Raw genomic sequence first — 27,214 nt, forward strand, 5'->3', positions numbered from 1 at the left:
GGCCAGGGTTGCTTGTGCCCAGGAGCAGCCAGCAGCTCTCCAGCCGCTCCCAGTCCCACGGCAGCCAGAGACTCCGGGATGGAGCTGCAGTGTTCTCATCCTCAGGCCGTTCCAAAATACCCCATGGTGAACACCAGCTTTGTGCATTCCGTACAGGCTCACAGACAAGGTGTTACTTCCCATTCCTGCTGTCCTTGGGATGGTTTGGGGGCTCTCCCAGGATTTCAGCCGCCAGCCGGGTGCCAGAGCGCGGCGGAGCACGGGATACTCACGATCTCAGGCAGGATGAAGGCGTAGGGGATGGTTTTGAAGACGGCGGGTCCGGAGGGCAGAGCGGGCTGCGTGGAGGCTGTGGAGGGACCCACCGAGGCCATGTCTCCTCAGCTGACACACACCAGGATCGCTCGGCTCAGCTCCCACTCGCCCGCACCGGGCTTTAAGGGACACACCCGCGGGACGTAAGCACAGGAACCAGCCCTGGCTGGCACCGTGCCCCGGAGCCCTCGGCACCCGCCTGGGGCTGCGTCTTCACGTGCCCCCTCCCAAGGATGTACAGCGTCTTCACGTGCCCCCTCCCAAGGATGGCACAGCACCAGGACCCCGGCGCCCGCCACACCGGCAGCTCAAGGTCATTGCCCACGGGGGAAAGGAAAAAACTCCTCCACGGCACCGGCAGAGATGTTTCCTGCAAACAGTTGTCCTCGGCACACTGCCAAGCTCAAAATATTTCCCTTGCACTGTTGTTGCCTCCTCCCCTCTCTGTTCAGGTTTCTGCTCCCTGTTCATGTCAGGCCCCTCCACACCCTCCAGGTGCATCCAGCCTTTGGAGACCGACTGGCAGGTGAGCAGTTTGGACAGACAGCACCCCAGAACATGCCAGGAGAGTTTGCCCCTGAGCTCCCAGGTGCCCAGAAAGGTTTGAAGGAATGCTGCTGGCATTTCTGCCTCCTGGCAGATGCGCTTTGGATTCAGGAAGCACTTGATGCTTCATCCAGCAGGCTCTGCCTCACCCCAGAACTCCCTAAAACCTGGTGAGATGAAAGGCTGAAGGTGACCCAGAGAGGACAGAATGACCTCACTAACTCCAGCAGGAGGAGGACACTGTCCCAGTAAGATATCCCATCTGTGTTAGGAGAGCCAGGTGATGCCCCAGCAGCTTCACTTCCGTGCCAAGCCTTGTGCAACACAGACCAAAGATCAAATCCATGTCTCTTATCTGAGCCCTTCCTTGGCCAGAGGAAATGCTCTGGGATTTCTGGAGGCTCAAGTTACCATGTGCTCCACTGGGAGCTGGTTTGGGGCTCCGTGCACTGTGCTTGAAAGATCTTGTTTTAAACCATTTCCCACCTGACAAAACTGTGCCTGGCCTGGGCTTAAGTCCATGTGTGACTCTGCCCAGATATCTCATCAGACACGGTGGCAACGTCCCCATCACCCTGCAGGAACATCCAGATGCTCCAGCACTAAAGAGAAACCAGATGAAGAACTTCCCCCCTGTAATGGCAGCACGCAGAGCCTGTGGTCACAAAGTGCTCAGGGAAGGGCAGCCAGCACAGGGGTCAGCACGGAGGGAGCACCAGTTCCCCTGACTGGGGGAGAAAAACAGGCAAACAGTCTAAAAATGGAGGAACCTGCTGTCCACAGATTGGGCAAGAGAGGATTTTTCCCCTCCCCTGGCTGTCCTTGCTCAGCAGCATTCTTAAGGATCTCTGCTATTTCCCTTCCCTGCTCCCAGCCTGCCGGGGGACTGGGACAAAGAGCCTTTTGTTCATCCCGATTAAACAACACTGGAAATTAAATGGAAACTGCACAAGAGAGGGGCAAAGTGCTGAAAAATGCTGCCTCAGCTTCGGAAAATACAACACTCGGTGTGGCTACAACAGGTACTGATGGACAACCAGAGCCTTGTCTAATGTTGCAAAGTCAAAAGTTAGTGTTACACTGCTAAAGTAAGTGTAGTCTCTCCCAAAAGGGAAATGCGTTAAATATTCATTACAGTTCAGTAGTACAGAGTCTCTTTGGTAAGAATTTATTTATATTGTTCCCCCATCCTTGGAGAGCCTGAATTGTCCTTGAGTCCATTCATTCTCCAGGATTGTTTCTCCTCACTTCTCCTAAGAAATCATAGGCCAGCTCTGAGATGTCAAAGGCTTTGTGGGTGGTTTCTGAGGACAGCAGGTACTGCAGAGCACCGTCATTGTCCCGGCTTTTCTGCAGGAAGTCATGGATCACCTTCCAGCGGGACACTTCCACCTCTTCCTCAGCCCACTTGTAGCTGGGCAGGAACGTGGACTGCAGGAGAGGCAGCACAGAGTCGTGGTACACCAGCACAAACAGAGACTTGAGGAATTCCTGATCTCTCTGCAGAGAAGAAAATACTTCATTGCAAATTCCTGGTGTTGCCAAGCTCTTCTGCAAAGTATTGTACACAGGGAGAAAACCCAGCCAAACAACCAACCCCCAGTTCCCAGGACGACAATGGGAAGAGATGTGACCTTCCCAACCAAACATCTGTTATCTCGGGTAAGCCTAAGGAATACAACTCACAGAGCAACAAATCTGCTCCCCAAACCCTGCCAGTATTCCCACAAACCACGGGCACCGGGAGCCCCTTGCTTGTAGGGTATTTATATTCCTTCCTAAAGCCAGTAGCACATCCTCCCTGCCCTGGAAACCCTCCAGCATTCCCACAAACCATGGGCACTGAGGGCCCTTTGCTCCTGGGGTATTTCTATTCCTTCCTAAAGCCAGTGGTGCATCCTCCCTGCCCTGGAAACCCTCCAGCATTCCCACAAACCATGGGCACTGAGGGCCCTTTGCTCCTGGGGTATTTCTATTTCTTCCTAAAGCCAGTGGCACATCCTCCCTGCCCTGGAAACCCTCCAGCATTCCCACAAACCACAGGCACTGAGGGCCCTTTGCTCCTGGGGTATTTCTATTCCTTCCTAAAGCCAGTGGTGCATCCTTCCTGCCCTGGAAGCCCAAATTCCACTCGTTTTCCTGGGGCACAGAGCCACTGATCCTGCACTCCTCAGGGCAAGAGGGGAGGCTGCCCATGGGTGCTGCTCTTTCACACTGTCTGTGCACGGTGAGAATTATGTGCTCCCCTGTAAAGGCCAGTCTGGAAAACACAGAGACTGAAGGATCATGCTGGTCAGACACACAGGAAACATCCCAACTGCTGCCTCCAGGAAACCTCCTTGAGCATGGAGTGTTCCAGAATGGCGAGGGCCATGCCCAGCATGGAGCAGTGCACGGCTCAGCAGGCAGCTCAGGGGCACAGAGGGTGAGCCCTGACAGGAGCTGTGGCAGCTCAGGGGCACAGAAAGTGAGCCCTGACAGGGGCTGTGGCAGCTCAGGGGCACAGAGCCATGAGGGTGAGCCCTGACAGGAGCTGTGGCAGCTCAGGGGCACAGAGGGTGAGCCCTGACAGGGGCTGTGGCAGCTCAGGGGCACAGAGGGTGAGCCCTGACAGGACTTGTGGCAGCTCAGGGGCACAGAAAGTGAGCCCTGACAGGGGCTGTGGCAGCTCAGGGGCACAGAACCATGAGGGTGAGCCCTGACAGGAGCTGTGGCAGCTCAGGGGCACAGAGGGTGAGCCCTGACAGGAGCTGTGGCAGTGCAGGGGCACAGAGGGTGAGCCCTGACAGGAGCTGTGGCAGCCCAGGGGCACAGAGCCATGAGGGTGAGCCCTGAGCTGGCAGCAATCCTCCCCTGGGAGCGGCACATGCCAGTCAGGTAGATCTGGATGGCTCTGGGATCCCAGGCACTCACCCCTTCCGTCAGCAGCTCACCTTTCCTCTTGGATGAATGGCCCTCAAAAAGCCATTCTGACTCAGGGCCCTTGGGTTGGTTTGTGTAAACAGGGAGCAAGCCTTGAGTATCTACTCAGTAGCTGCACAGGGAATGAGACATCCCAGTGCTGTTCCCAGCAAGTCCTGGACTGACAGCCAGTGGTTTTCTCACTGAATTCCCTGCAGGAGCTCCCTGTGCAGGGGACAGGAGGGAGGACAAGGTGTGGGGGAGCCTGGTGACAGCCAGGTCAGTTCTCCAGCTGCCTACACACCAAAACATGGGATTAGAACTGTCTGGGTAGTGAGATGTGAGGAATTTGGGGGCCTTTTCCCAGGCAGATTGTGGGAGGATGAGCTCAGAGGGTGGAGGGAGGAGGATTTTCTCTCCATGGAAAGCTTTTACCACTTGAGTACTGGAAGCACATCATGACAGGGAGCCACACGTTGCCTATGAGCCCATAACATCTTCCCTGCTAAAAATATTTCATTGCACTGAATATATGGAAAGGAAACTGTAGTTTTCTTACCTTCTCAGTTCTCTTTAGTGTTCTTTCTCTGTCTGCCCAAGCGCTCTAAAATGAAAGGTCAAATCAGCCCAAGGCTGTGGAGAACTTTTATCTTTTCCCAGGACAAAAAAGCCCTGAGATTTGGTCTGGAAATCCTGCCAAGGTAACGTACCCGAAGCGCATCCATCAGGTCTGGCTGATCCAGGAGCTGAGGGAAGGTTGCTAAAACAGGGTTACAGATTAAGTCTGAAACAGAAAACAAGCACATTCCAGGCTAAGGATTTGCACATCCAGGTCCTCAGCACATCCCCTCAGATTACTCCAAAGGACAAAGGAGCTGTAAGGGTTCTCCAGAGAACAGGGAAGGCAGGAGAGCTCCCTGACAATGGAGATCTCTGAGTGCAGCCAACTCTCCTTGGCTGGGAAACAGGTCAACCAGGAGAGGAGACATGCAAAAACCTGGGCTACTGACTGGAGTCTTGTGTTCCATCCTGAGAGAACCAGGTGCCAAGTGGCACAGAGAATTTACCCAGTGAGGCACATCAGCCCAGAGGAATTTTGCCTGAACTATTTTCCTTCTCTTGTGATTTCACATATTTAATATGCACTGTTGTTTCTTCACCTTGAAGCTGGTGGAAAGTTTAGTAAACACAAAGCAGTTACTAAACCAAAACATTTAAAGGATGAAAGGCAGAAGTGATGCCTTCTGTGAGACACAACAGGCATTTTGTCTTTTTCTAAAGTGATGGGTGATTTTGAAATAACAGAAATCTCCTTTAGTCACACAGCTGCCAGAACAACTTCTGAAACACCTTTCAGTCACTTCAAATGAAGTCTGGATCCAAAGGGATGCAGTTTAATCCCAGGAAAGCTCATCAGCCTCATCTACTGTCCTACATTATGAGGATCAGATCAGGTAAGTGTGGCAGTTCCCACCTGGTCTTTAAGCACTTTAGTGGTAAGTTTATTAATTAATGCATTAATTTATGAAAAGGTCTGGGTTTCAACTACTGAAATCACCATGGGATAGATATTAAAGCTGAAGAAAATCAGGAGGGAAGTTAAGCACCTCTGACAGATGAACCTGGTGCTTAAGGATGGCAGATTCTAAGTTAAAAGTGTCAGTAAGTGCATGAGGAAATGTATTTGTATAGGAACAGATGATTCATAATTCACTCTGGAGAAGAGATGGGGGAAAATACCAATATAAATTCACCTGTAGTTCAGTTAGGAAATGTGATTTGTCCCCATTTCAAAGTGATTTTAAAATGGAGAAGGCTATAAACTATTACAGGTCTGCTGGAGGAATAACAAAGAGTTGCAAAATCAGGGCAAGACAGAGTTCCAAACCCAGAACTCTTCCACTTCTGTCTCTCCCTGCATTAGTCAGTTAGTAAACAGTAATTAAAAATAAAAATGGAGAGGATGATTTACCTCAATGACAGAAACATCTCAGAGGGGTGAGCAGAGAGTGATGCTCTGAAGAGCCTCAGCTCTGCCTGTTCTCACCTGTGCCCTGCAGGCTCCCCCTGTCCCTCAGGAGGGCGTCTCCCAGGATTTGCCAGTACAGGGCCAGCAGGTGGATGCAGCTCATGCTCCCAAGGAACGTTTCTGGCAGAAAACTGTTGGAAAAACAAAGGACAACAGGTGAGAGTGGGACTGAAAACTGCTGCTCCAGAACATCTGGGCCTCTCAGTTCAGGAAAGAGATTGAGGGGCTGGAGCGGGGCCAGAGAAGAGCAACAAGGCTGGAGAAGGGATTGGAGCACAAGTGCTGTGGGGAGAGGCTGAGGGAGCTGGGGGTGTTCAGCCTGGAGAAGAGGAGGCTCAGAGGTGACCTCAGCACTGTCTAGAACTCCCTGAAGGGAAGTTCTGGCCAGCTGGGGGTTGGTCTCTTCTCCCAGGCACTCAGCAATAGGACAAGGGGGCACGGTCTCAAGCTCTGCCAGGGGAGGATTAGGTTGGATATCAGGAAGAAGTTCTTTCCAGAGAGAGTGCTCAGGCATTGGAATGGGCTGCCCAGAGAGGGGGTGGATTCCCCATCCCTGGAGGTTTTTCAACTGAGATTGGCCGTGGCACTGAGTGCCATGATCTGGTAAAGGGACTGGAGTTGGACCAAGGGTTGGACTTGATGATCTTGGAGGTCTTTACCAACCCAGCTGATTCTGTGATTCTGTGATCACTCCCCAAACCAGAGGGCAAGGACAGCTCCATGGAGATTACTGTGTCCATGGCAGCTCCATGAGTCCTGCTCCATTTCTGGGCATGGATTCAGCTTCCAAGGCCCAACTCCTGCTGCTACTCTTTTCCATCTCACCTAAACTGAAAGACTTGATTTCCAACCAAACAACCCTCAGTATCAAACAGACATCAAGGACAACATGCAGGTGACACAATCCTCGGGTTCTTCCACAGCCAGTGTTCCAGGGAACAGGAACAGGATCCCTGGCACCACTCTGGACACACAGGCACTTCCTTCAGGCTCTTCTGTACTTACTTCAGGACATCTCTGCACTGCACACTCGGGGCCCTGAGTTTCACCAGCAGCACAGGCTGTTTCCTGAGCGTCAGGAACTGCTGGAACACCCCACCACCTGCTGCAGGAATAAATCCCAGGATGGAATCAGCCATTTGGAAAGTGCAGTAGGAATTGCATCAGAAAATGGAGTTCTCAATGGCTTGGGAACTCCTCAGCACCCAGCACCCCCCAGCCAACGTAAGTGGAGGGGAAGAAATAATTCAATAGATGCCAAAGGAGAACACACCCACCCAGACCAGGCTGCTGTAAAAGAGGCACAGCATTTGCCACAGTGTTTATTTATATCATATTTAAAAGAAACCACACCTCTTCTGGATATTGAGGGGTCAACCTCAACCCCTCTCTCGTAGGGAGTTCCACCACTCAGCACCAGCTCGTACATCCTGGCAGGGAGAGCAGCACAGCTCCAATTAACACACTTGGGGACATGGGAGAACAGCACAAGCACTTGCTGAGAAAGAAAAATCTGCTGTCTCAACCCCTGGCCCAGCCCCTGATGGTCAAACCAGTGTGTTTGTCTGCAGTGGCTACACCTGATGAGGCCACCAAGCCCCAAATGATAAATTTGAAACCTGTATTATACCAGGGAGAATTATTTTGGGAATTTAATTGTATTGGGAGGTTAATTATTTTATAAGCAATTGGCAGTGCTGTTTCTTTCCCACAGCTCCAGTAATTTTCTTGTGTGACATTTAGCAATTGTTTCACTAAAATGTTTTTGAGGAGCCCTCACTTCAACATTTCAGATCTTCCATATTTAAAATTTGTTAAAGAATAACTAATCTCTGCTCTGTTGAAACCAGCATGAAATTCAGCCTGCAGATACCACCTTTGAATTAATGAAACATATAACAAAATTAGAAATTAGATTTAGAAGAGGTTTGGAGGCTCACAGAACAGTGGGTGTTTTTTGCCCTGTGATCCAGATAAATTCAGAATTTATATATATATATCTACCAATATTTGGTCAAAACCAAGTTGTGCCAGCCTGAACTGCAATGAATCATTTGTGTAAATGAACAGAAAGCTCTCCTACATTAATAAAATAGAACTATGTACACTTCATTATTCTTTCAGATCACTGCACCCACAAGCTAACCACAAATCAGCTGCAAAATGTAAGTTTATTCACACTCTGCAATGTGGTGAGAAATTCCTTCCCAACAGCTCTTCCCTGTTCCTAGGTCTTGGAATGCAGTCTCCTGATTTTTACATGGCAAAGGGATGAGCAGCAAAGTGCATGGAAAGAAGAGGCAGAATCCCAGAGTGCTGGTGTGGATGAGGCTTCACCAGCAGTGTGTGAGTATGGAAGGTGGGCTTTACTCATGGTGTAACACAGATGTATGTAGGGGGGTGTGTAAGTGCAGAGAGCAGGAAAACACCCCAAACTCACTTGGAAGGAACAGGAATTCCATTAGGAGTGAAAAGCTTCAGGAATGCCCAGCCACAGCTCAGCTCTCCCCTCACACCTGTTGACTGGAAAAAAGACAAACATAAACAATTTGAGTGGCTGACCAAAGCACAATTAATTACCACAATCCCATCAAAACCTTGTCCTCTTTCACCCCTGTGTGTCTAAAATCATAATCTGCTTCCCTTTGGGGAGCTTTTCTGGCCTTCACCACCTGTTGTGTTACTACCTGTTGTGCTTCCCAGCAGCACAGCCCAGCTGGACAGGCTGGGTCTGTCTGGGGAAACTGGAGTTACAAACCACTGTAAATTTAGTTCCCAAACTGTACAGCACTTTAGTGTGAAACAAAGCAGAGAGACAGCAAACCTGCAGAGAACTGGTCCTTCCCCATGACATGGCCAGGGGCTTTGGAACAAGTTATGGCAGTGTAAGGACAGGTGTGTTCATGTGCATTAGTCATTAGGGGTTTATTCTCTAATTAGGGCTGTCTCCAATAATAGAATCCCAGCAGGTTTGGGTTGGAAGGGACCTCAAAGCCCACCCAGTGCCACCCCCTGCCATGGGCAGGGACACCTCCCACCAGCCCAGGGTGCTCCCAGCTCTGTCCAATCTGGCCTTGGACACTTCCAGGGATGGGGAAGCCACAGCTTCTCTGGGAAGTCTGTGCCAGGGCCTCACAGGGAAGAATTCCTTCCCAATTCCCCACCTAACCCTGCCCTCCCTCAGTGAAGCCATTCCCCTTTGTGCTGTCACTCCATCCCCTGGTCCAAAGCCCCTCCCCAGCTCTCTTGGAGTCCCTTTCCACATGGGCAAGACAGTCAGGATGTCATTTTCATGGAGAGACTCCCAGAAATGCTCCAAGTAGCTCTTTGGGAAGTCCTGGTCAAACACTCCCCAAAACTTCCCTTTGGGGTGTGGAGGGGCAGGTTTCCCTCAGCTCCCCACTCCTCACAAACACTGGGAAGGAGCTGAGGGGTTGTCTGTCTCCTGGAGAAGTCACGGAATGCCCCCTCCATTCCCTGCAGGCATTTTCCACCTGCTCTCTGTGCTAGGTGTCCCAGTTCAGGCCCATTGCTTGCTCTCATGGATGTGGTTTCTCTAACTAGGGGCAGCTGGTTCCCTTCATAACCCCGCCCTTGGAGAGGTTCCTGCTGCCCTTCCCACACTCACACTGCACCAGTAGGTGATGCCAAGCTCAAATAAGATGCCAATGTCCGAGGAGAGGGAGCTGGACCTGACAAAGCAGTCCCCGTCGAGCAGGGTGGGTAAGAGACCCATCACCTGGGGCAGAGAGAGGGAGGGGGAAAAAGAAGTTAATGGACTTATGAAAACCAAGATCTTGATTTTCAAAGCACATCCCTCATGCACACAAACCTCAGACCCAATCCCACTGCATATAAAAATGAAGAGAACCAGTGTCAGTCAAAACCTGATTCTCTTTCCATGGAGCACAGAGATGGCACTTTCTAATGACAAGGTCCTGTCCCCAAGCAAGGAGCTGTCACTGGTTAGTCAGTGGCTGTGTCACCTACCCTTGGAGAAAAGGTCCATGTCTGAGGGCTTTTAGGCAGCCACGTAGCTCTCACTGTGTGGATGTTACTCAGCACCTAAACATGACAGTGGGGAAAAAAGCTCAGGCAAGTTCTCCTGGAAAGCTCTGCTGCTTCAGGAAAATGCAGAGATATCCCAGACCAATCCAACCCTGCACACAGCAAAGACACCCGGGAGAAAACTGCTGGATTTGGGACAAAAAGCTGCTCTGCACACACACAAAGAGGGACAGAGGATGGAGGGCAGAGAGGGAATCTGAGCCTGGCCCAGCTTCTCCAGGGCAGAGGGGGAATCTGAGCCTGGCCCAGCTACTCCCAGGGTAGAGGGGGATTCTGAGCCTGGCTCAGCTTCTCCAGGGCAGAGGGGGAATCTGAGCCTGGCCCAGCTTCTCCAGGGCAGAGGGGGAATCTGAGCCTGGCCCAGCTACTCCCAGGGCAGAGGGGGAATCTGAGCCTGGCCCAGCTACTCCCAGGGCAGAGAGGGAATCTGAGCCTGGCCCAGCTTCTCCAGGGCAGGGGGGGAATCTGAACCTGGCCCAGCTACTCCCAGGCCCATGACAGGAGGGCAGCCCCCAAAATGCTCATCTCCACAAACACAAAGGGGCCACGAGCACAATGGCAGGTGGGGGAACTGGAATTATGGGCTCAGAGAAACTCCCGCCCCAGCCCCTCCCAGGGCCACCCAGCACAGCCCTCAGCCCCAGGGCAGGGTGTGACTGTCACTGTGAGTCAGAAGCAGCTCCAGGGGCACCTCGGGCTGCTCAGGGCATGAGAGGGCAGGGGAAGGGCACCTTGGACTGTCCCTGACTTAGTGGGATGGAAGCAGCAATGGGCAGAAAGCAAAGGCAGAGGAAGGGAGGGCTGGAGGTGTTTGTGGAGTCCAAGGGTGGGACAGAGGGGTGAGTGTGCATGTCTGGCCATGCCTGGTGCTCTCAATGCAGTCTGGCCTGTTTGCCCATTAAACCCTTTTAGAACTATTTTTCTGGCTGAGTGGGCTCAAAGCAGAGCAATCTGAGCATGAGTTAAGCAACCTAGGGGGCAGACTGTGACTGAATGAGACTGCTGAGCAGCTGGGCCCAGGGAACCCCAGAGTTCCTGATGGGCCCAGAGAACCCCAAAGCCCTCCTGGTGGTCCCAGGGAACCCCAGACCTCCCAGTGGGCCCAGGGAATCCCAAAGCCCCTCCTGGTGGGCCCAGGGAAGCCCAGAGCTCCTGGTGGTCCCAGAGAACTACAAAGTTCCTGGTGCTCCCAGAGAGCCCCCAAGCTCCTGGTGGGCTCAGAGAACCTGAGAGCTGCTGGTCGTCCCAGAGAGCCCCCAAGCTCGTGGTGGTCCCCCAGCTGCTGGCAGTGCCAAGCAGAGCTCCTCACCCGCGTGCCATCAAAGAGGCCGAACCGGACGTGCCTGCTGAGGATCTGCAGGCTGGCTCCTGGCACAGGGATCATCCTGCAGCCACACAGGCTCACAGCCTGGGCCACCCGGGTGGGCCTGGGCCAGATCTGAAACACAGACAGCGAGGGTCACCCCTGGGCACTGCCCAGTGCCTGGCATGGGCACCGTGTGGCTTCCACCAGCCTCAAACCCTGGGCACGGTGTGGCCTCCCCCAGCACAAACCCTGGGCACTGTCACTGCCCCCAGCACAAACCCTGGGCACTGTCACTGCCCCCAGCACAAACCCTGGGCACTGCCACTGCCCCCAGCACAAACCCTGGGCACTGCCACTGCCCCCAGCACAAACCCTGGGCACTGTCACTGCCCCCAGCACAAACCCTGGGCAGGGTCAGCAGCCCAACTCCTCAGGGAGCCTCTGTCCCACTAAAACCCCTGCAGAATCTCCTCAGGACAGAACCAAAGTCCTGGCTGGAGAAATATTCCAACAATAGTGCAAATTAAGACATAATTATTAGGCAGAAGGAGAGAAGACAAATTAAATTTGTGATTTCACAGTTTTCACAGTTTAAAACCTCACACTGGTCACCCTCTGCTCTACCCCAGGTAGGGAAGGAACCCACAGACTTAAATGACTCTTAAAAGACACTCAACGTGACAATTTATCCTGATTTTTTTGCCCAGGGGAGAGCAGGGTGTGCCAACATCTCCTGCCCAAGGAGCCTGGAAGGATGTGGAAATCTGCTGTGTTTCACAGCAATATTCATCCCCCAGCAGGAAATCCTGCCAGGAATTCCCACCTGGAGGTCCCACCACTTCCCAAACCCAAAGGCATGAAGGTTTTCACCAGTGATACTCACAGTATTTTTTTCTGAGTTCCACACCAGGTCTTTGAAAGCCAGCTGGGATGGGGTAAGCCCAGGCTGCAAGTAGGAACTGGCTCGAAACTCATGGCCTGCAACGAGGGTAAGTTCAGAACTCCTTCATTTGTTAATTGTCTGTGGTGCCACACAATGAGCAGTCCCCAAAATTCAGGTCCAGGGGGATGTTTGACCAACTAGAACGATGGAGGTGCTTCCTATGAGCACTTGTTACAATCTGGGAGTTCTCTGCTGTATTTCATCCCAGGAGCACAATAATTTAATTAACAAAAAGAGCTGAAACATTTTAAACACCAAGACTAACAAAACATGAGATGTGTAATAATCTTCCCCAAGAAAAAAGGGAACATTAAAATAAAATTAAAAAATCATCATTTCCTCCAGTGTCAACAGGATCTTCCAAAGAGGAAAATTTTGAAACCACAAGGAAATTTGTCAGGATTTCAAGTAGATAAATTAAAACTTAATGGAGGGGGGAAAATTAGCATTTCACACGTTATTTGATGGGTCAAGTCCAGCCAATTCCCCAATTACAATTTAGCAATACTGATTGCAGTCCAACAGGCTGGTGCCCAGGGTGAGGAACTCGCCACAGCCACCCGAGAATCCTGCACTGGAACTTCAGGAGGAATCCTCACCTTCCTCCAGGAGCTGGAAAAGTGTGGAGGGGCGGAATCCTGCCGGGACTGCTCCTATGGTGGTGAGAACCTCCACTGTGTCACTCTGGGGAAAGCAAAAGGGACCAGAATTCCTGATATTCAGCAGTTAATTCCATCCTAATCTAAACTCTGTTTGGAGCCAGAGCCCCGGGGCATCAGCATTGCTGGGGCACTTCTTGCTACCTAAACCTCCCCAAAGAGATGTTAATTAAAAACAAAGGTCTGTAAATGAGGCACAGCGTTTGGCAAAGGGCAGAGCTTGCCCCTGAAATAATTAATTAACATTGTGGCAGGTTTGGGGTGTGAGAGGGGCACCCACCTCTGTGATGGCTCGTACAGCGCTCCAGTGAGAGTCTGTCCTGGAAGGAAAACAGGGGGTTTGGAATAACCCATAACAAACAATCCTTGTGTGGACAGATTTAAACACTGAGATTTCTGTTTTCAATCAGCAGCAGCTTCATGACCAGCTCTAAAATCTGAGATACTAATAATGACTCAGCCCAGCCACTCAGAGTGATTGTGAGACTGTCCCAGGAGCTGGGACATAACCTGATACATGAGCTTTTCTTTGAGTTTGGAAGGGAAGAAACCAATCAAGCCAAAACTCTACAGGCAGACCAAAGCAGAACTCCCCAGCAAACCCACTCAAGAAACAAACCACATGACTGTTGTACTGAAAAGAACCAAACCCCCCTGCGAGGTGAGGAGGACTTGTTTGCTTTCACATCACTCCCTTTACCTTCTTTTAATTTCAGTCCCATCTGCTGTTTCATCCACCACTTCTATGTGTTCTTCCCTCTCCTCCTGGCTTTCTTCCTCTTCCTTAGGAACCTGTAATTCAGATTCACAATGGCAAAATGCTCGATTTCTTCCCAGTTCTGCTCCTAAAAATGCCTTCTCCCACCACAGCCCCTGGGAATATTTAGAAAAGGAGAATTTCTGTCTGTGATTTTCAGTGTAACTGCAGACAACTGTCCAACATGTTCATGGACTCACATTGCAGACACATCATTAAAAGCCCAAATTAACCCACAGCAGTCTGGAGTCATCAGAGTTGACCTTTAGTGACAGAGGTGATGACTTTTGTATTCATGAAACTTCTCTGCCACATCTTCACCAGGCACAAAAATGCTGCTTTTGCTGGGGATCTCCAGCATAGAATCATAGAATGGATTGGGTTGGAAAAGCCCTCCGAGATCATCAAGTCCAACCCTTGGTCCAACTCCAGTCCCTTTACCAGATCATGGCACTCAGTGCCACGGCCTATCTCAGGTTAAAAACCTCCAGGGATGGGGAATCCACCCCCTCTCTGGGCAGCCCATTCCAATGCCTGATTACTCCCTCTGGAAAGAAGATAAAAACCACGGTGCTGTTTCCACAATCCTGGCACCATTTCCCACTAACTGGTGTTTTCAAATGCCACACTGCTGCATGTCCCCACACAGGCAGGGGGACCAATTCCAGGCAGCTGTAGGATCATTAATGACTCTAAAGAGCAGAGTGAGACAGGACAGAGGGCACAGCACACCAACCATGAGGTAGGTCCTGGGAACAAGGCCTCTCTGCCCCCTGGAATTCTCAGCCACCCACCAGCCATCCGCCTTCTTGTCGTGGATCAGCAGCACTTCACCTTTCTTAGGCATTACAAAGACAGACAGAGACAAAAGACAAGCAAATATTTAAAGCCCCACAAGCTCTTCATTCTCCCTGCAGCAGATCCAGAGGGTGCCAAAGGGGCTCCCAGGAAACACCATTTCCCCCCAGCTCCCACCAGGAACTGGCTGAATCCCCAAAGCACAGGATTTCATTATAGTTATTGCTCCATATAGACTGATCTGCAGTAAAACCCCCTCACAGAGTGTTTACCTCAAATGTGAGATCCCCTTCCTGCTGTGCCTCAAAGTTTCCAACAGCAACACATTCCTTGACATTTGGATCATCCAACAACTTCTCCTCATCTTCTTCACTGTCTTCCTCCTCACTACTTTCTTCATCTTCACTCTCCTCCTCTTCTTCATTTCCATCTTCTCCATGAGGACCTTTCTGATGTTCCTCATCCCTACCCAACACAAATCAGACCTTTTTTATTCTCATTTTCACCAAACTTTTTGGAATTGCTGCCAGTCTGGGTTTTTCTGCAAGGGCACTATCCAGACACAGCATTTTCAATCCTGTGTTTTATTCTCTGTCCTGGAGAAACTCCACAATCCCCACGCTGTGTCCTCTCTCCTTCCCTCTCCTCCAAACATTATCCAACACCCTCACAAAATCCCAGCAAGTCATTAATGACCCCCCTCATCTTTTCTTGTTATTTTTTCAGATAACAAAGGGGATGAGAAAACAATTTTTCAGGGTCCTTTCCAACCATTCTGTAAAAACACAGGTTCCATTTGTGTGTTTAAGCGGCTCACTCTGTGTAATCCTTTGTCACACTCTCCTGAGCCAAGGCAAGAAGGACTTTCTGCAGCTGCTGGGAGAGTTTCAGCAACAGCTTTTCCTCTTCCTCCTTCCTCTGGCTGTAATTCCCCACTGGTGCAGGCTCATCAGCCTGAAAAAGAACACAACAAATTGCCCAAAGAATCAAAGTTCCTCTATAAATTTAGTTTTCCAGACGTGCCTTACAAGCTTTCCCCTCCCTGGGCTGCTCTCACTCCCTCTTTGGTGACATTTTCTTTGCTTTTTCACTCTGACAAGGTGGAATTCCATGTTAAGTTTCAAATTGCATTCTCTGCTTCCAAAGGATGCATTGGGCTGATAAAGATTTTAAGTGTAAAACTTGGACACAAAAAAGCACTAAAGTGAGTTTTTAAATTACAGGAATGGTTATAAACAGTGTACACTGAGGAAAAGCCAAGCAGGGAGTGTGCAGAGCTGGGCATTGCTCTTGTCCTGCGGCATCTAAAACAGAAGGTTGGTGGTCTTGAAATGCTTTCTGGGGTGAATTTTTGAGAAATCCAAACAAATTCATCTCCACACTTACTTTTTTCAAAGCATGGAGGGCATTTGTGTTCTCCTCCACCAGTTTCTTCAGCTGGATACATCTGCATGGGAAGCAAGACAGACAGATGGTATTTTCTTGAAATTCTCCCCCAAACTGTGCCTGCTGACTGATGTGTGGCATTTTAGGTGCTCTGTGTCTGGGCAGCTTGAGGATTCCAAGCCCAAACATCAGCCTGGGTGATCATTCCCTGTGATGTGCACCCTCCCCCTTGCATTTGGCAGAATCCCAGAGTAGCTGGGCTGGGAAGGGACCTCTGGAGGTCACCCAGGCCAACCAAGGCAGGGTCACCTGGGGCAGGGACACAGGAACACATCCAGGTGGGTTTGGAATGTCTCCAGAGAGGGAAACTCCACAGCCTCCCTGGGCAGCTTGTCCAGGCTCTGCCACCTCCATGGGAAGTTCTTCCTTTTATCGAGGTGGAACTTGTTGTGTTTTAGTTCATGGCCATTGCTCCTCATCCTGACACTGGCACCACTGAGCAGGGTGTGGGACCATCCTCTGCCTCCCCCTGGAGATGTTTGTGTGGATTGATGGGCACCACTGAGCAGGGTGTGGGACCATCCTCTGCCTCCCCCTGGAGATGTTTGTGTGGATTGATGGGCACCACTGAGCAGGGTGTGGGACCATCCTCTGCCTCCCCCTGGAGATGTTTGTGTGGATTGATGGGCACCACTGAGCAGGGTGTGGGACCATCCTCTGCCTCCCCCTGGAGATGTTTGTGTGGATTGATGGGATTCCCTCTCAGCCTTCCCTTCTACAGGGGGAAGAGCCAGCCTGAAAAACAGGAGTGCCAAGGGGCAGGGAGACACCTGGACAGTTGAGGGAGGATGCAGAGTGACTGGAGGGATCTGCGGGGGCTCCGCTCATCCCACACACGGCACAGAGCCGGGCACTCCTGGGTAAGGTGACAGAGGGGCGAGGGTTGGGGACTGCCCTCACCTCTGCCGAAGGAGCTCCCGCTGCCCGGGGGTCGCGGCCTCGCTATCCGCTCGCAGCGCATCCACCTGCGACAGGAACACGGCCGGTCGGGGCATGGCACGGGCAGGGCCACCCCGGTACCTGTCCCGGTTCCCGTCCCGGTTCAGCCCCGGTTCCCATCCCGGTCCAGCGCCTGTCCAGCCCTGGTACCTGCCCTGGTCCAGCCCCGGTACCCGCGCCGGTACAGCCCCGGTACCCGTGCCGGTCCAGCCCCGATCCAGCCCCGGTACCTGGTCCCGCAGCTCCCGGCTTCGCCGCTGCACCCGCTGGAGCGGCCCCCGCGCCCGCCGCTCCGACATCGTCACCGGGCAACGGGAGCGCGGACGGCGGCGCCGAGAGATGACGGGCCGGGGCGGGGCCGGCGGGGGCTCCGCCGCACCGGGGAATGCTGCGGGGCTCGGTACCGCGCCGGGGAGTGCCCCAGCCCGGGCTCAGCCGGTACTCGAACTCGGTACCGCACACACGGATGGGGGCTCAGCCCGCCCCGAGGTTCGGTACCGCACACACGGATCGGGGAATGCCCCGGGACTCGGTACCGTTGGTAGCCTGCCCCGGGACCGCTTATTTGGCTACACGTTATTTGGCATTTTGTGATTCTATTCACGGTGGGAAAGAGCTCCAAGACCATCCAACCCTCAAGGGCCGCTTCCCCCGCCCCCCGCCCCCCGCCCCAAACTTTTAAAACTTCATCAATCCAGTTGAAAAACAGCGGCCTGCAACGTGCAGTAAATCCCTCAGCACTCCCTTCTCCCAGACTCCAGGAAATACTCTCCTGGAATTCCCTAAGAAGGGAAAAAGGAAACATGCTACAGCCTTCTCCACAGTTCCTTATCCAAAGTGCCAGGAGGAATTCTGACTCCAAAGCAAACATCCTACATTTAATTTGCTGGTTCACCCTGCCAAGGCACGAGCACTTTCACCACCTAATTGTCCCCAAGCGCTGCCATAATGAGAGTTGTTACAAGTGCCCATAAGGCACATTTTTCACATTCATTTCAGAAACAAACACGTGTAGGAACACCATGTCATGATTTTGGCTACTTTATTGTGCCAGCAGCGCTTCCTGGCAAGGGCAGAGCAGCAGAAGTAGAGCTGGACAAGGGCAGGCTACCTTTAGAATATGGAAATCACAGAACCACGGAATCATTGAAGTTGGAAAAGACCTCCAGGATCATCGAGTCCCACTTATGACCAATCTCCACCTTGTCACCCAGTCCAGAGCACTGAGTGCCACATCCAGTCGTTCCTTGGACACCTCCAGAGTTGGGGACTCCAAACCACGCTGGGCAGCCCCTTCCAGCTTTGGTATCGTTGCTCCTCCTGGATCCTTAGTATTTTGTTAGGTCTGTCAGACACAGTTTGGGATCCTGCCTTCTGAGGGGTGGAAGAGAAACCTTGGTATTCCATGGATGTTGTCCCTCTCCAGCAGCCCTGCTATTCCATGGATGCTGTCCTTTTCCAGCAGTCCTGCTATTCCATAGACACGATCCTTTTCCAGCAGTCCTGCTATTCCATAGACACGATCCTTTTCCAGCAGTCCTGGTATTTCATGGATGCTGCCCTTTTCCAGCGGCCCCGCCGTCGCACGTGTGTCACCCTTTGCCAGCAGCGCTCTCACTCCGTTCCCCCGGCGTTTCCCACTCCGTTTCCCCGGCTCGGTGCCCGGGGCAGCCCCGCTGCGCTCCCACTCCGTTCCCCCGGCGTTTCCCGCTCCGTTTCCCCGGCTCGGTGCCCGGGGCAGCCCAGCCGCGCTCCCGGCGCTCAGGCCGCCTCCAACTGCTTCTGAGCCGCGTCGAGCCGGCGCTGCAGGTAGCGCTGCCTCCAGCGCAGGAAGCGGCGGCGGAGCCGGCCCGCCTGCCAGCCCACGGCCACGCCGGCCGCGAAGGCAGCGAGCAGCGCCCAGCGCACGACCCGCGGCCGCAGCGCCTCCAGCACCATCCCCGCCCGGCCCGATCCCGATCCCGGCCCCGGGGCCCGGCCCGGCACCGCCTCCTGTTGCCGACGCGCCGGGGGCGGGACCGGCCCCTTAAAGGCGGAGGGGCTGGGGAGCGACCGCGTCTGCCCAGCCATGGCCGAGGGGGATGCGCAGGTTCGCCCCGGGGCACCCTAACCCCCCCCCTCTCGCCCCCCCTTCCCTTCTTGTCGCCCTCCAATAGCTTCCCCTTCTCAACCCTCTTCTTGTCGACCCCCTTCTCCCTCCCTCCAATAACATCCCCTTCTCAGCCCCCTTCTCCCTCTCTCCAATAACATCCCCTTCTCAGCCCCCTTCTCCCTCTCTCCAATAACATCCCCTTCTCAGCCCCCTTCTTCCTCTCTCCAATAACATCCCCTTCTCAGCCCCCTTCTTTTGTCGCCCTCCAATAACTTCCCCTTCTCCCCCCTTCTTCTCGCTCCCCTTCTCCCTCCCTCATTTCCCTCTTCTCCAATAACCTCCCCTTCTCGCCTCCTTCTCCCTCCTTCCAAAATTTCTCCCTTCTCGCCCCCTTCTCCCTCCTTCCAAAATTTCTCCCTTCTCGCCCCCTTCTCCCTCCTTCCAAAATTTCTCCCTTCTCGCCCCCTTCTCCCTCCCTCCAATATTTCCCCCTTCTCGCTCCTTCTCCCTCCTTCCAATATTCCTCTTTCTCGCCCCCCTTCTCTCCCTCCCTCCAGTATTTCCCTTCTCACCCCTTCTCGCCCCCTCTCCAATATTTCCCCCTTCTCGCCCCCTCTCCAATATTTCCCCCTTCTCGCCCCCTCTCCAATATTTCCCCCTTCTCGCCCCCTCTCCCTCCCTCCCTCCCTCCCTCCCGTAACTTCCCAGAGTTTCCTCCAGCTCCTGACCGCCCTGCCGTGTTCCCCCCGTGTTTCCCGCAGGATCTACTGTTGGCAGCCGCTTTTGTGTCCGATGCGCAGTACAACAGGAACATTCCCTTCAGGACCTCTCCGGGGGCGCTCAGGTAAGCCGGGATGTGTCCCCAGGTCATGGCAGGCAGCCGTGGGGACAAACTGCACGCACAGCCACTGCCACAGCTCCCAGAATCGAGAGTGAAGCTGAAACGCTTAAAACGGGGCTCAGCGTATCTCTGTGTTGAGGGTGGGAAAGGGAATTGGAACCTTGTGTTTTGCTGGAGGAATAAAAACAGCATAAAGTCTTCCAAGCCTCGGTGGGGATGAAGAGCCTGGGAGGCTTGCTCAGCCCTCAGCTGTGTGTAAGGGGCAGGGTTTGGAAGCAGTGGGTTCACAATTCCCCTGAGTATGCCCCTGTGTCAGGTGGGCACACCTGGAACCTGTTGCCTTGGAACGGGTTACACCAACCCATTACCCCCAAAAACTTCATGTGGTCCAGGGGGAGTGTGGTCCTGCTGCTCAGGTCTGCTCCAGAAAGAGCTGTAGCTGAGGGGAGCAGGAATAATAAAAACACTGTGTTGATTGTGATAAGTGGAATTCCCTAAGCCAAGGACAGTTTTCCCTGTGAGGGCGACTCCCCTTCGAGGTGCTGGGGGAGAGGCTGAGCAGCTTCAGTCACACTGAAGTCACTCCTTGGCCTTGGAGGCCAGGAGGAGTTCAGTGTGTTTGGCCCAAGGCTTGGAGCAGGTGTGAGCTGTTGAGGACCTGTAACACCTCTCTGCTTTGGGAAAGCACCATTTCACAGGAGCTGGTCCTGATACCCAAAGAATGAAATGATCAGGTTTTGCACTGTCACCTCTGGATGGAGTTATTAGAAGAGTAACCTGAAAGCAGGTTATTATAACCTCAATATTATAATATGAAAGAATAATTATAAGGAGATTAATGTATTTGCATACTATAATAAACATTAAATAATGTAAGACTTATTATATATGACATAAATTTCCCCTGAAATGGAGTACAGCAAGGGAGCATTCCACAGTGAGGGGTGGAGGGCAGCCCTTTCCCATGCCCACCATGCCCTCTGCCAACTCTTGGGCCCAGGGCTGATGGGCTGGCTCAGTCCCTCCACAGAACCCTGGGCAGGGAGTCAGGCCCAGAGGGTGGGAAGCTCTCTCTTCTCCCACTGGGAATGTGATCCAAGGGTTTCAGTGACCTGGCACGTGGCAGGGCCAGGCAGCAGCTGGCCATGCCCTTGGCTTCTCTGGGATGTTTGGAAGTGTCTGGGAGTGGTCCAGTGATGAAGAGATGCCTGGGTCATTTCCCAGCATCTTCCCTCCCTCTGGCCTTCCTTGTGCGGTGCCAAGCCCTCTGGGATGGGGCTGCCTGTCTCCAGGCACATCCTCCTGCACCAACAGGCTGCAGCTTCAGAGAACTGGCTCGAGGGAAACAGTAAAACAGAATAATGACACTAAATGTCAAGGTGTGTTGATTTAAGACAGATTCAGAAATGTGCATGCTTAAAATCAATGAGGACTTTCATGGTTAAATAATGTGGCCTCCAGTTCAATACAGTCACTGAGTTTCCCTGAATTAATTTGTGCTTCAAGTTCAACATGAGGTATAATGAACATCTATTGATATTTCCCCATGTGGAAAGTACACCCTAAAACCTACATAATTTTGTCTAGATTTCCTGATCTGATGAAAGATGTTTCTGCCTGTGTGGGGTGTTTGGACTAGATAATCTTCAGAGGTCCCTTCCAACCCAAACCATTCTGTGATTCTGTACTAATATAATTGGAATATAAAGGGAGTATAATAATGTGATTTGGAGCAAATTGCCAAATTTCTGGCTGGCAAAAATATTTTGTCAGCACGTGGTGTTCTTGCAGGATGATTTTGATGAGCTCCTGGGGGTGTGCCCCTCACCCTTCGTTTATGTGCCTCTGCCTCTTCCTGCAGACTTTACTACCTCTACAACCACTGGATGATGAGAACAGCCACCTATTTCTTCATCTTCCTCAACCTGTCCCTTGCCATATTTGAAGAACCTGCTGTGTACCCACTCCCCCTCCTGGTGAGTTTTTGGGGTGGGAGCAGCAGCTGCCGGAGGGTTTCCTGCTGGGCAGCGGTTGGCAGAGGTAATAAGAGATAATGGATGGATGGATGGAGAGAGACTGCTTAGGAGGGCCTGGAGGGGCAGGACAGGGGGAATGGCTTCAGACTGGCAGAGGGCAGGGTTAGGTGGGATGTTAGGAAGGAATCCTTCCCTGGCACGAGTTTCCCAGAGAAGCTGTGGCTGCCTCATCCCTGGAAGTGTCCAAGGCCAGGTTGGAGCAGCCTGGGCTGGTGGGAGGTGTCCCTGCCTATGGCAGGGGTGGCACTGGGAGGGCTTTAAAATCCCTTCCAACCCAAACCATTCTGGGATTCTATGATCTGTTGCAATGGGGACAAAAAAGGGGCAGAGGAGCTGGACAGGGACTGTAGGAGCCACCGTGGCCATCAGCAAAGGCCAGTGTGACTGTGAGCAAAGTCATGTTGCTGTTCTCCATCTCGGGAAACAATTCCAGCCTTTTATGTGATCCAAGTCCCACCTTCATGTGTGAAAGCAGAAGGCAAGTGTTGCCCTTAGGCCTGACTTCTCTGCAGCCTTTGTTTGTTCTGCAGCAGTGTGATTGTTAGAGATGTGCTCCTTGAACCCTCAGCAAACCCAAATCTGCTGGATTTAACCTGCCTGTGGCAGGGAACTGCACACAGGGAAGCTGGAACTGTTGGGTGCCAGATGTGTGAGTGTGTGAAACAGCTGCCAGTGAGCCCCTCCTGGGTGTTGCCTGAACCCTGCTGTGTGCAGGGAGGGACAGTGCTGCCCCTGGCACTGCTGCCAGCCTGTCCCTTCCCTCAAGTGACATCCCTGCTGTGTATGTCTGAGCCCTGCTGTGTGCAGGGGGGGACAGTGCTGCCCCTGGCACTGCTGCCAGCCTGTCCCTGCTGTGTGCAGGGGGGGGACAGTGCTGCCCCTGGCACTGCTGCCAGCCTGTCCCTGCTGTGTGCAGGGGGGGACAGTGCTGCCCCTGGCACTGCTGCCAGCCTGTCCCTGCTGTGTGCAGGGGGGGACAGTGCTGCCCCTGGCACTGCTGCCAGCCTGTCCCTGCTGTGTGCAGGGGGGGACAGTGCTGCCCCTGGCATTGCTGCCAGCCTGTCCCTGCTGTGTGCAGGGGGGGACAGTGCTGCCCCTGGCACTGCTGCCAGTCTGTCCCTGCTGTGTGCAGGGGGGGGACAGTGCCGTCCCTGGCAGTGCCCTGGCAGTGCTGCCAGCCTGTCCCTGCCCTCAGGTCACATCCCTGCTGGAGGTTCTGTGCCTGCTCGTGTTCCTCGCCCGCCTGGCGCACTTCGGCGCCATCACCCTGCACGGCACCTTCTGGAGGGACACCAAGAACATCTGCATCATGGTGGCAATCCTGGTGAGTGGGGCCCAGAGGAGCCTCCGAGCTCCAAGTGGCCAACAGGGAGAGTTTGTTTTTTCCCTCCTGTTGCTTTCCTGGTATCACAGACCTGACAACATCTATGGCCTACCCAGCAGCTCTCACAAACCTCTGTGTGTACCCATCTTGTATCAGCACACACGATTCTCTTCTCCATCTAGACACATTTCCGGCATTACTTCTGGGATTTTTCCCTCTTTCTCCTGCAGTTATCCCTGGCAGACTTGACCATATATGGGATTCTCCTGGAGTATGGTGTGAGGAGCATCCGATGGTCGAGAATTGTGAGGCCCCTCTTCCTCATCAACTTTGCAGAGAGTCGCCAGGTAAAGGTCTGGTGGGAGGTCCAGGGACCTGGTTTTGGACAACTTGCTGCTTTCTGAGATGCAGGGAATTGAGGAGAAAAGTTCTTGTGCATGAGGGGCAGGATTTGTAGTTCTGGGAGTGAAGGTTTCTCTCGGGAGTAGCCCGAGATGGACAAAAGGGTGGATTCACACCACCAGACTCCAAACCTGTTTCTCCCTCAGTCAGGGACCAGGTTACTTATTCCTGGAAGTCTCCTGGGTAAACAATGTCATACTGTTGTCAAACTTGTAGCCCAGATGGGTGATTTGGACTCTGATTCCTCTTGTCACGGAGAGATCTTTGACCTGATGCCCCACACTGCCCTGGTCCTGACTTACAAATGAGTAAACTGTGCTGTGGAGCCTGGGGGAGGGAGCAGGTGAGCCTTTGGGCTCAGAGCACGTGTTTTGTGGCCTGGAGTGGTAGATTTCTGTCCCTCGCTGGTCCCCTGGTTTGCTGAGTTTGGGGTGGCCTGTGGGTGGGGTCTCCTGTGGAGAAGGATGGGGAAAGGCTGGGACTCCTGCACAGGTTTTGGCAGAGCACAGCTGGCTCATCTATAGCTGTGTCCCACCTTGCTGGCCTGTCCCTGTGTGATGCAGATGGGATGGTGAGAGGGAGAGGGTCCCCCTGGGTTCTGAGCACTTCCCTTCCCCGGCAGATCCGCAGAGCGTTCCGCAGCATCCGCAACACGCTGCCCGAGATCACCTACGTCTTCCTGCTCTTCATGTTCAGCCTGCTCATGTTCTCCCTCATGGCCCTGAAGCTCTTTGGAGAGAGGTGGGGACACTTTTGCTGGGAGCTGGGTGGGGAGAAGGTGCAAGATCCTTTGGGCAGGGGGGTCTGGTGACCAGTAACTGCTGGGGAATACAAGCACTGCTGCAATGTGCAGCTCCCTCTGTGCTGAGCCCCAGCCTGTCCTTCTCCTCCCAGGAATCTCCAGACAGCAGAAGGTTTGCCATATTTCAGAAACTACCTGGAAATCGTGTTTGACCTCTACGTGCTGGTGACAACAGCCAACAGCCCAGATGTCATGTATGTCCTGTGCATATCATCAGGTGTCTTTCTCTCATGATATTTCCATGCATATGGAATGTATTCATGCAGACAGTTTATACTTCTGTGCAGCCTTCTGTAATTTGCACAGCACTGTTAGCATTTGGTGAGGGTTAGCTTTGCCATCCTCATCTGTTCTCACTGAGATCTCACTTGGGCTGGCACTGGGAAGGTGCCATCAAAGAGTGGGACAGGGAGGAATGACACATGTATATAAGTGCTGGAGATGTCCTGAGCACAACTGGGATGGGACAGGAATTCTGGGAATTTGGAGAGAGGAATAAAACGCTACTCATCCTCTTAGAGCGTGGAAAAAGAGATCTGAGTGCAGTGAGGGTCTGAGGGCAAAAACCAGCTTTTGACTGAGGCATCACCTCAAGTCTCTGCCCTTAAATGTGGCCACACTGGCAGCAGATGAATCTCTGTGCTCTCTGTTCTGCATTCCCTCAGTCAGGACAGAGCAGGCTGAAAACCCAGCAGAAGGAACACTGTTTTCTCACTGAACTGAGGCAGCTTTTAGCTCAGGTGTTACCTGGCTGTGCACAACAGCACTTAGAGATCCAGCTGGGGGGCCATGTCCTTGTGCACTTTCTTTGCCTGTTTGTCAGCCCGACCAGCAGCCACCCCTCTCCCCTTCTCCAGGATGCCAGCATTTGACTTCAGCTCCTGGTACGCCCTGTTCTTCATCGCCTTCGTCATCGTCAACACCTACATCTTCATGTCTCTCTTCCTGGCTGTGGTGTACAACAACTACAAGAAACACCTCAAGGTAATGCTTGGAGGGGGATTGCCTGTAACCTTGTCAGGAAACCTCTGCCTTTGCCTTGGAGGGTTTTCATCTTGTGGGGCTTGCTGTGAGCTGTGTGTTGGAATGGAGCAATGAGATTCTCTGTGGTGCTTTGAACCAACAGATAGGAAGCACATGTCTCTGTGTTATCTGAGGCTTAGTGCTCACTCAGAAGTGCTGTCTCTGTGCAGGGAACTGTTCTCAGGTGGTTTCAAGTGCACAGCACACTTGTTGTGCTGCTACATGTGCTCTTAAAGCAAAGGAACTGGAAATGGGAAGTGTGAGTAAATCAGAATGTTTGTTCTACCCAGATTAGGTAGGGACAGTCTGGGACTTGTGATCAGACAGTGAGAGCTGGAAGTTTCCAGGTGCTCCCATGGGGGGATTGGCTGGGTCTCTGCAGGGCTCCAGGTGCTTCGGCCTGTCCTAATGCCTGGCAGAAGAGGATCTCCACCCTGATCCCAGCAGCATTCCCTTACAGATGGGAAGCATGTGTGGGCACATCCTCTTTGCTTCTGTGACCGTGCAGATCCCGTGATCTTTGTCACCTCCTTCCTGTTTGACACTTGCCTGTGTCTTTCCTTCCGGTTTTTCAGTGCTCTCCCAGAAATCTGCTGATCCTTCTGACACCATTTCTCATCCCCCCAGTAACTGTGCTGTGTTTGTGTGTAATACCACCCCAGGAGCCTCTCTTGCATCTCTGCTCTGCAAATAGGATTATTGATTGAGAAGAGAGGGGCAGGGGTGGCTGGAGACCCCCTGAATCTCGATGCTCTCCCTAGAACGAGATCCGCAAACTCGCCTACATGAAGCGCCGCAAGATGGTCGAGGCCTTCAACCTCCTGAAGGAAGAGGAAGGGGAGCAGTTGGTGGTCCGGGAGGGCCGGTGGAGGCAGCTGGTCCAGCTGGTGGCTCCTGATATCAGCAACTCCCACCGGGAGCTGCTGCTCCGCATCTCGGATGATGAGCAGAAGGGCTTTGTAGGTGAGCGTGCCCAGGGGTCTGGGGGGGAGCTGGGCCAGGAGCCTGGCCCTGAGAGGGGTTTGGCTCTGGGACTTGTGGTCTCTAATGGCTTGGAATCACAGGAGCATTCTGGTTGGAAAAGCCCTCCAAGATCCTTGAGCCCACCCTGTGCCCAATGCCCACCTTGTCCCCCAGCCCAAAGCACTGAGTGCCACGTCCAGTCATTCCTTGGACACCTCCAGGGATGGGCACTCCAGGCCCTTCTTTCTCTTTCCCTCCAGGTTCCTGAAGTCCTGAAGGTTGTCCTTGCTGCCTGTGCTGTAGCCCATGTCCCACACGCTGTGAGTGGCTCTTCATGGCCATTTGACACCAGGCCAAGCTTTCCATGGAGTGTGGGACCTCCTGTTCTCAGCACAGGACAAGGAAAACACCCCTTGTGATCAGATTCCTCCAGGCAGTGGCTCCCCACACAGTCCTCTAGATCCTCTCGCTCTGCTCCTGCTGGAGTGAGAATCTCAGGAGGGATGGGTCAGTCTCCTCATGCCAGATCACCCTGGGGGGCCTGTTGGCCTGTGGTTTGAGCTGGTTCCCCAGGAATCATAGAATGGATTGGGTTGGGAAAGACCTCTGAGATCATCAAGTCCAATCCTTGGTCCAACTCCAGTCCCTTTACCAGATCATGGCACTCAGTGCCACGGCCAAGCTCAGTTTAAAAACCTCCAGGGATGGGGAATCCACCCCCTCTCTGGGCAGCCCATTCCAATGCCTGAGCACTCTCTCTGTGAAGAATTTTTTTCTGATCTCCAACTTCAATTTCCCCTGGCAGAGCTTGAGCCCATCGTGCCCCCTTGTCCTATTGCTGAGTGCCTGGGAGAAGAGACCAACTCCCAGCTGGCCACAACTTCCCTTCAGGGAGTTACAGACAGTGCTGTGGTCACATCTGAGCCTCCTCTGCTCCAGGCTAAATGGGGCAGAGGAGCCCTGGAATGCCACGTTCAGCCCGTGGTGTGGTGGTCGCTGCTCTGGGCTCAGGCACTGCCAGTGC

General features: G+C 53.0%; 4 protein-coding genes and 1 long non-coding RNA gene across 6 annotated transcripts in view; 2 read left to right on the forward strand and 3 right to left on the reverse strand.

The window, feature by feature from the left end:
* Positions 1 to 637, reverse strand: part of MALL (mal, T cell differentiation protein like) — a 3,319-nt gene extending 2,682 nt beyond the window's left edge. Inside the window, exon 1 of the mRNA XM_071582266.1 lies at positions 273 to 637. Within this exon, the coding sequence (XP_071438367.1) occupies positions 273 to 374 (102 nt within the window). The 5' untranslated portion in view covers positions 375 to 637. The remainder of the gene's footprint in view (positions 1 to 272) is intronic.
* A 1,376-nt stretch (positions 638 to 2,013) lies between these two features.
* On the reverse strand, positions 2,014 to 17,021 carry NPHP1 (nephrocystin 1). 2 transcript variants are annotated; one of them, XM_071582263.1, is made up of 20 exons: positions 16,938 to 17,021; positions 16,669 to 16,733; positions 15,709 to 15,769; positions 15,140 to 15,276; positions 14,595 to 14,787; positions 14,261 to 14,362; positions 13,468 to 13,559; positions 13,048 to 13,087; positions 12,708 to 12,792; positions 12,049 to 12,143; positions 11,169 to 11,297; positions 9,782 to 9,856; positions 9,420 to 9,530; positions 8,232 to 8,314; positions 7,145 to 7,221; positions 6,797 to 6,896; positions 5,810 to 5,922; positions 4,473 to 4,546; positions 4,322 to 4,366; positions 2,014 to 2,361 (listed from the first exon to the last, which is right to left on the reverse strand). In XM_071582263.1, the coding sequence occupies exons 1-20, from the start codon at positions 17,004 to 17,006 to the stop codon at positions 2,083 to 2,085; spliced, it is 2,025 nt and encodes a 674-aa protein (XP_071438364.1). In that variant the 5' UTR covers positions 17,007 to 17,021; the 3' UTR covers positions 2,014 to 2,082. The 2 variants fall into 2 exon arrangements, with proteins under 2 accessions (XP_071438364.1, XP_071438365.1); XM_071582264.1 differs by lacking the exons at positions 6,797 to 6,896; positions 7,145 to 7,221.
* Positions 6,717 to 13,274, forward strand: LOC139685427 (uncharacterized). The gene is made up of 5 exons (XR_011700104.1): positions 6,717 to 7,015; positions 8,023 to 8,137; positions 12,076 to 12,154; positions 12,626 to 12,769; positions 13,181 to 13,274. It is a non-coding gene; the product is annotated as an uncharacterized lncRNA (long non-coding RNA).
* Positions 17,022 to 17,732: 711 nt separating the features above from the next.
* Positions 17,733 to 18,694, reverse strand: MTLN (mitoregulin). Its single transcript, XM_071582268.1, has one exon. It carries the CDS (start codon positions 18,643 to 18,645, stop codon positions 18,469 to 18,471), a length of 177 nt encoding a protein of 58 aa, XP_071438369.1. The 5' UTR covers positions 18,646 to 18,694; the 3' UTR covers positions 17,733 to 18,468.
* BUB1 (BUB1 mitotic checkpoint serine/threonine kinase) overlaps positions 18,459 to 27,214 on the forward strand; it is a 47,323-nt gene continuing 38,567 nt past the window's right edge. Inside the window, exons 1-9 of the mRNA XM_071582270.1 lie at positions 18,459 to 18,796; positions 19,561 to 19,643; positions 21,502 to 21,616; positions 22,872 to 23,000; positions 23,231 to 23,347; positions 24,025 to 24,143; positions 24,297 to 24,398; positions 25,062 to 25,188; positions 25,989 to 26,190. Of these exons, the coding sequence (XP_071438371.1) occupies positions 18,776 to 18,796; positions 19,561 to 19,643; positions 21,502 to 21,616; positions 22,872 to 23,000; positions 23,231 to 23,347; positions 24,025 to 24,143; positions 24,297 to 24,398; positions 25,062 to 25,188; positions 25,989 to 26,190 (1,015 nt within the window). The 5' untranslated portion in view covers positions 18,459 to 18,775. The remainder of the gene's footprint in view (positions 18,797 to 19,560; positions 19,644 to 21,501; positions 21,617 to 22,871; positions 23,001 to 23,230; positions 23,348 to 24,024; positions 24,144 to 24,296; positions 24,399 to 25,061; positions 25,189 to 25,988; positions 26,191 to 27,214) is intronic.

Source organism: Pithys albifrons, chromosome 2, assembly GCF_047495875.1.
Source record: "Pithys albifrons albifrons isolate INPA30051 chromosome 2, PitAlb_v1, whole genome shotgun sequence".
NCBI classification, from domain to species: Eukaryota; Metazoa; Chordata; class Aves; order Passeriformes; family Thamnophilidae; genus Pithys; species Pithys albifrons.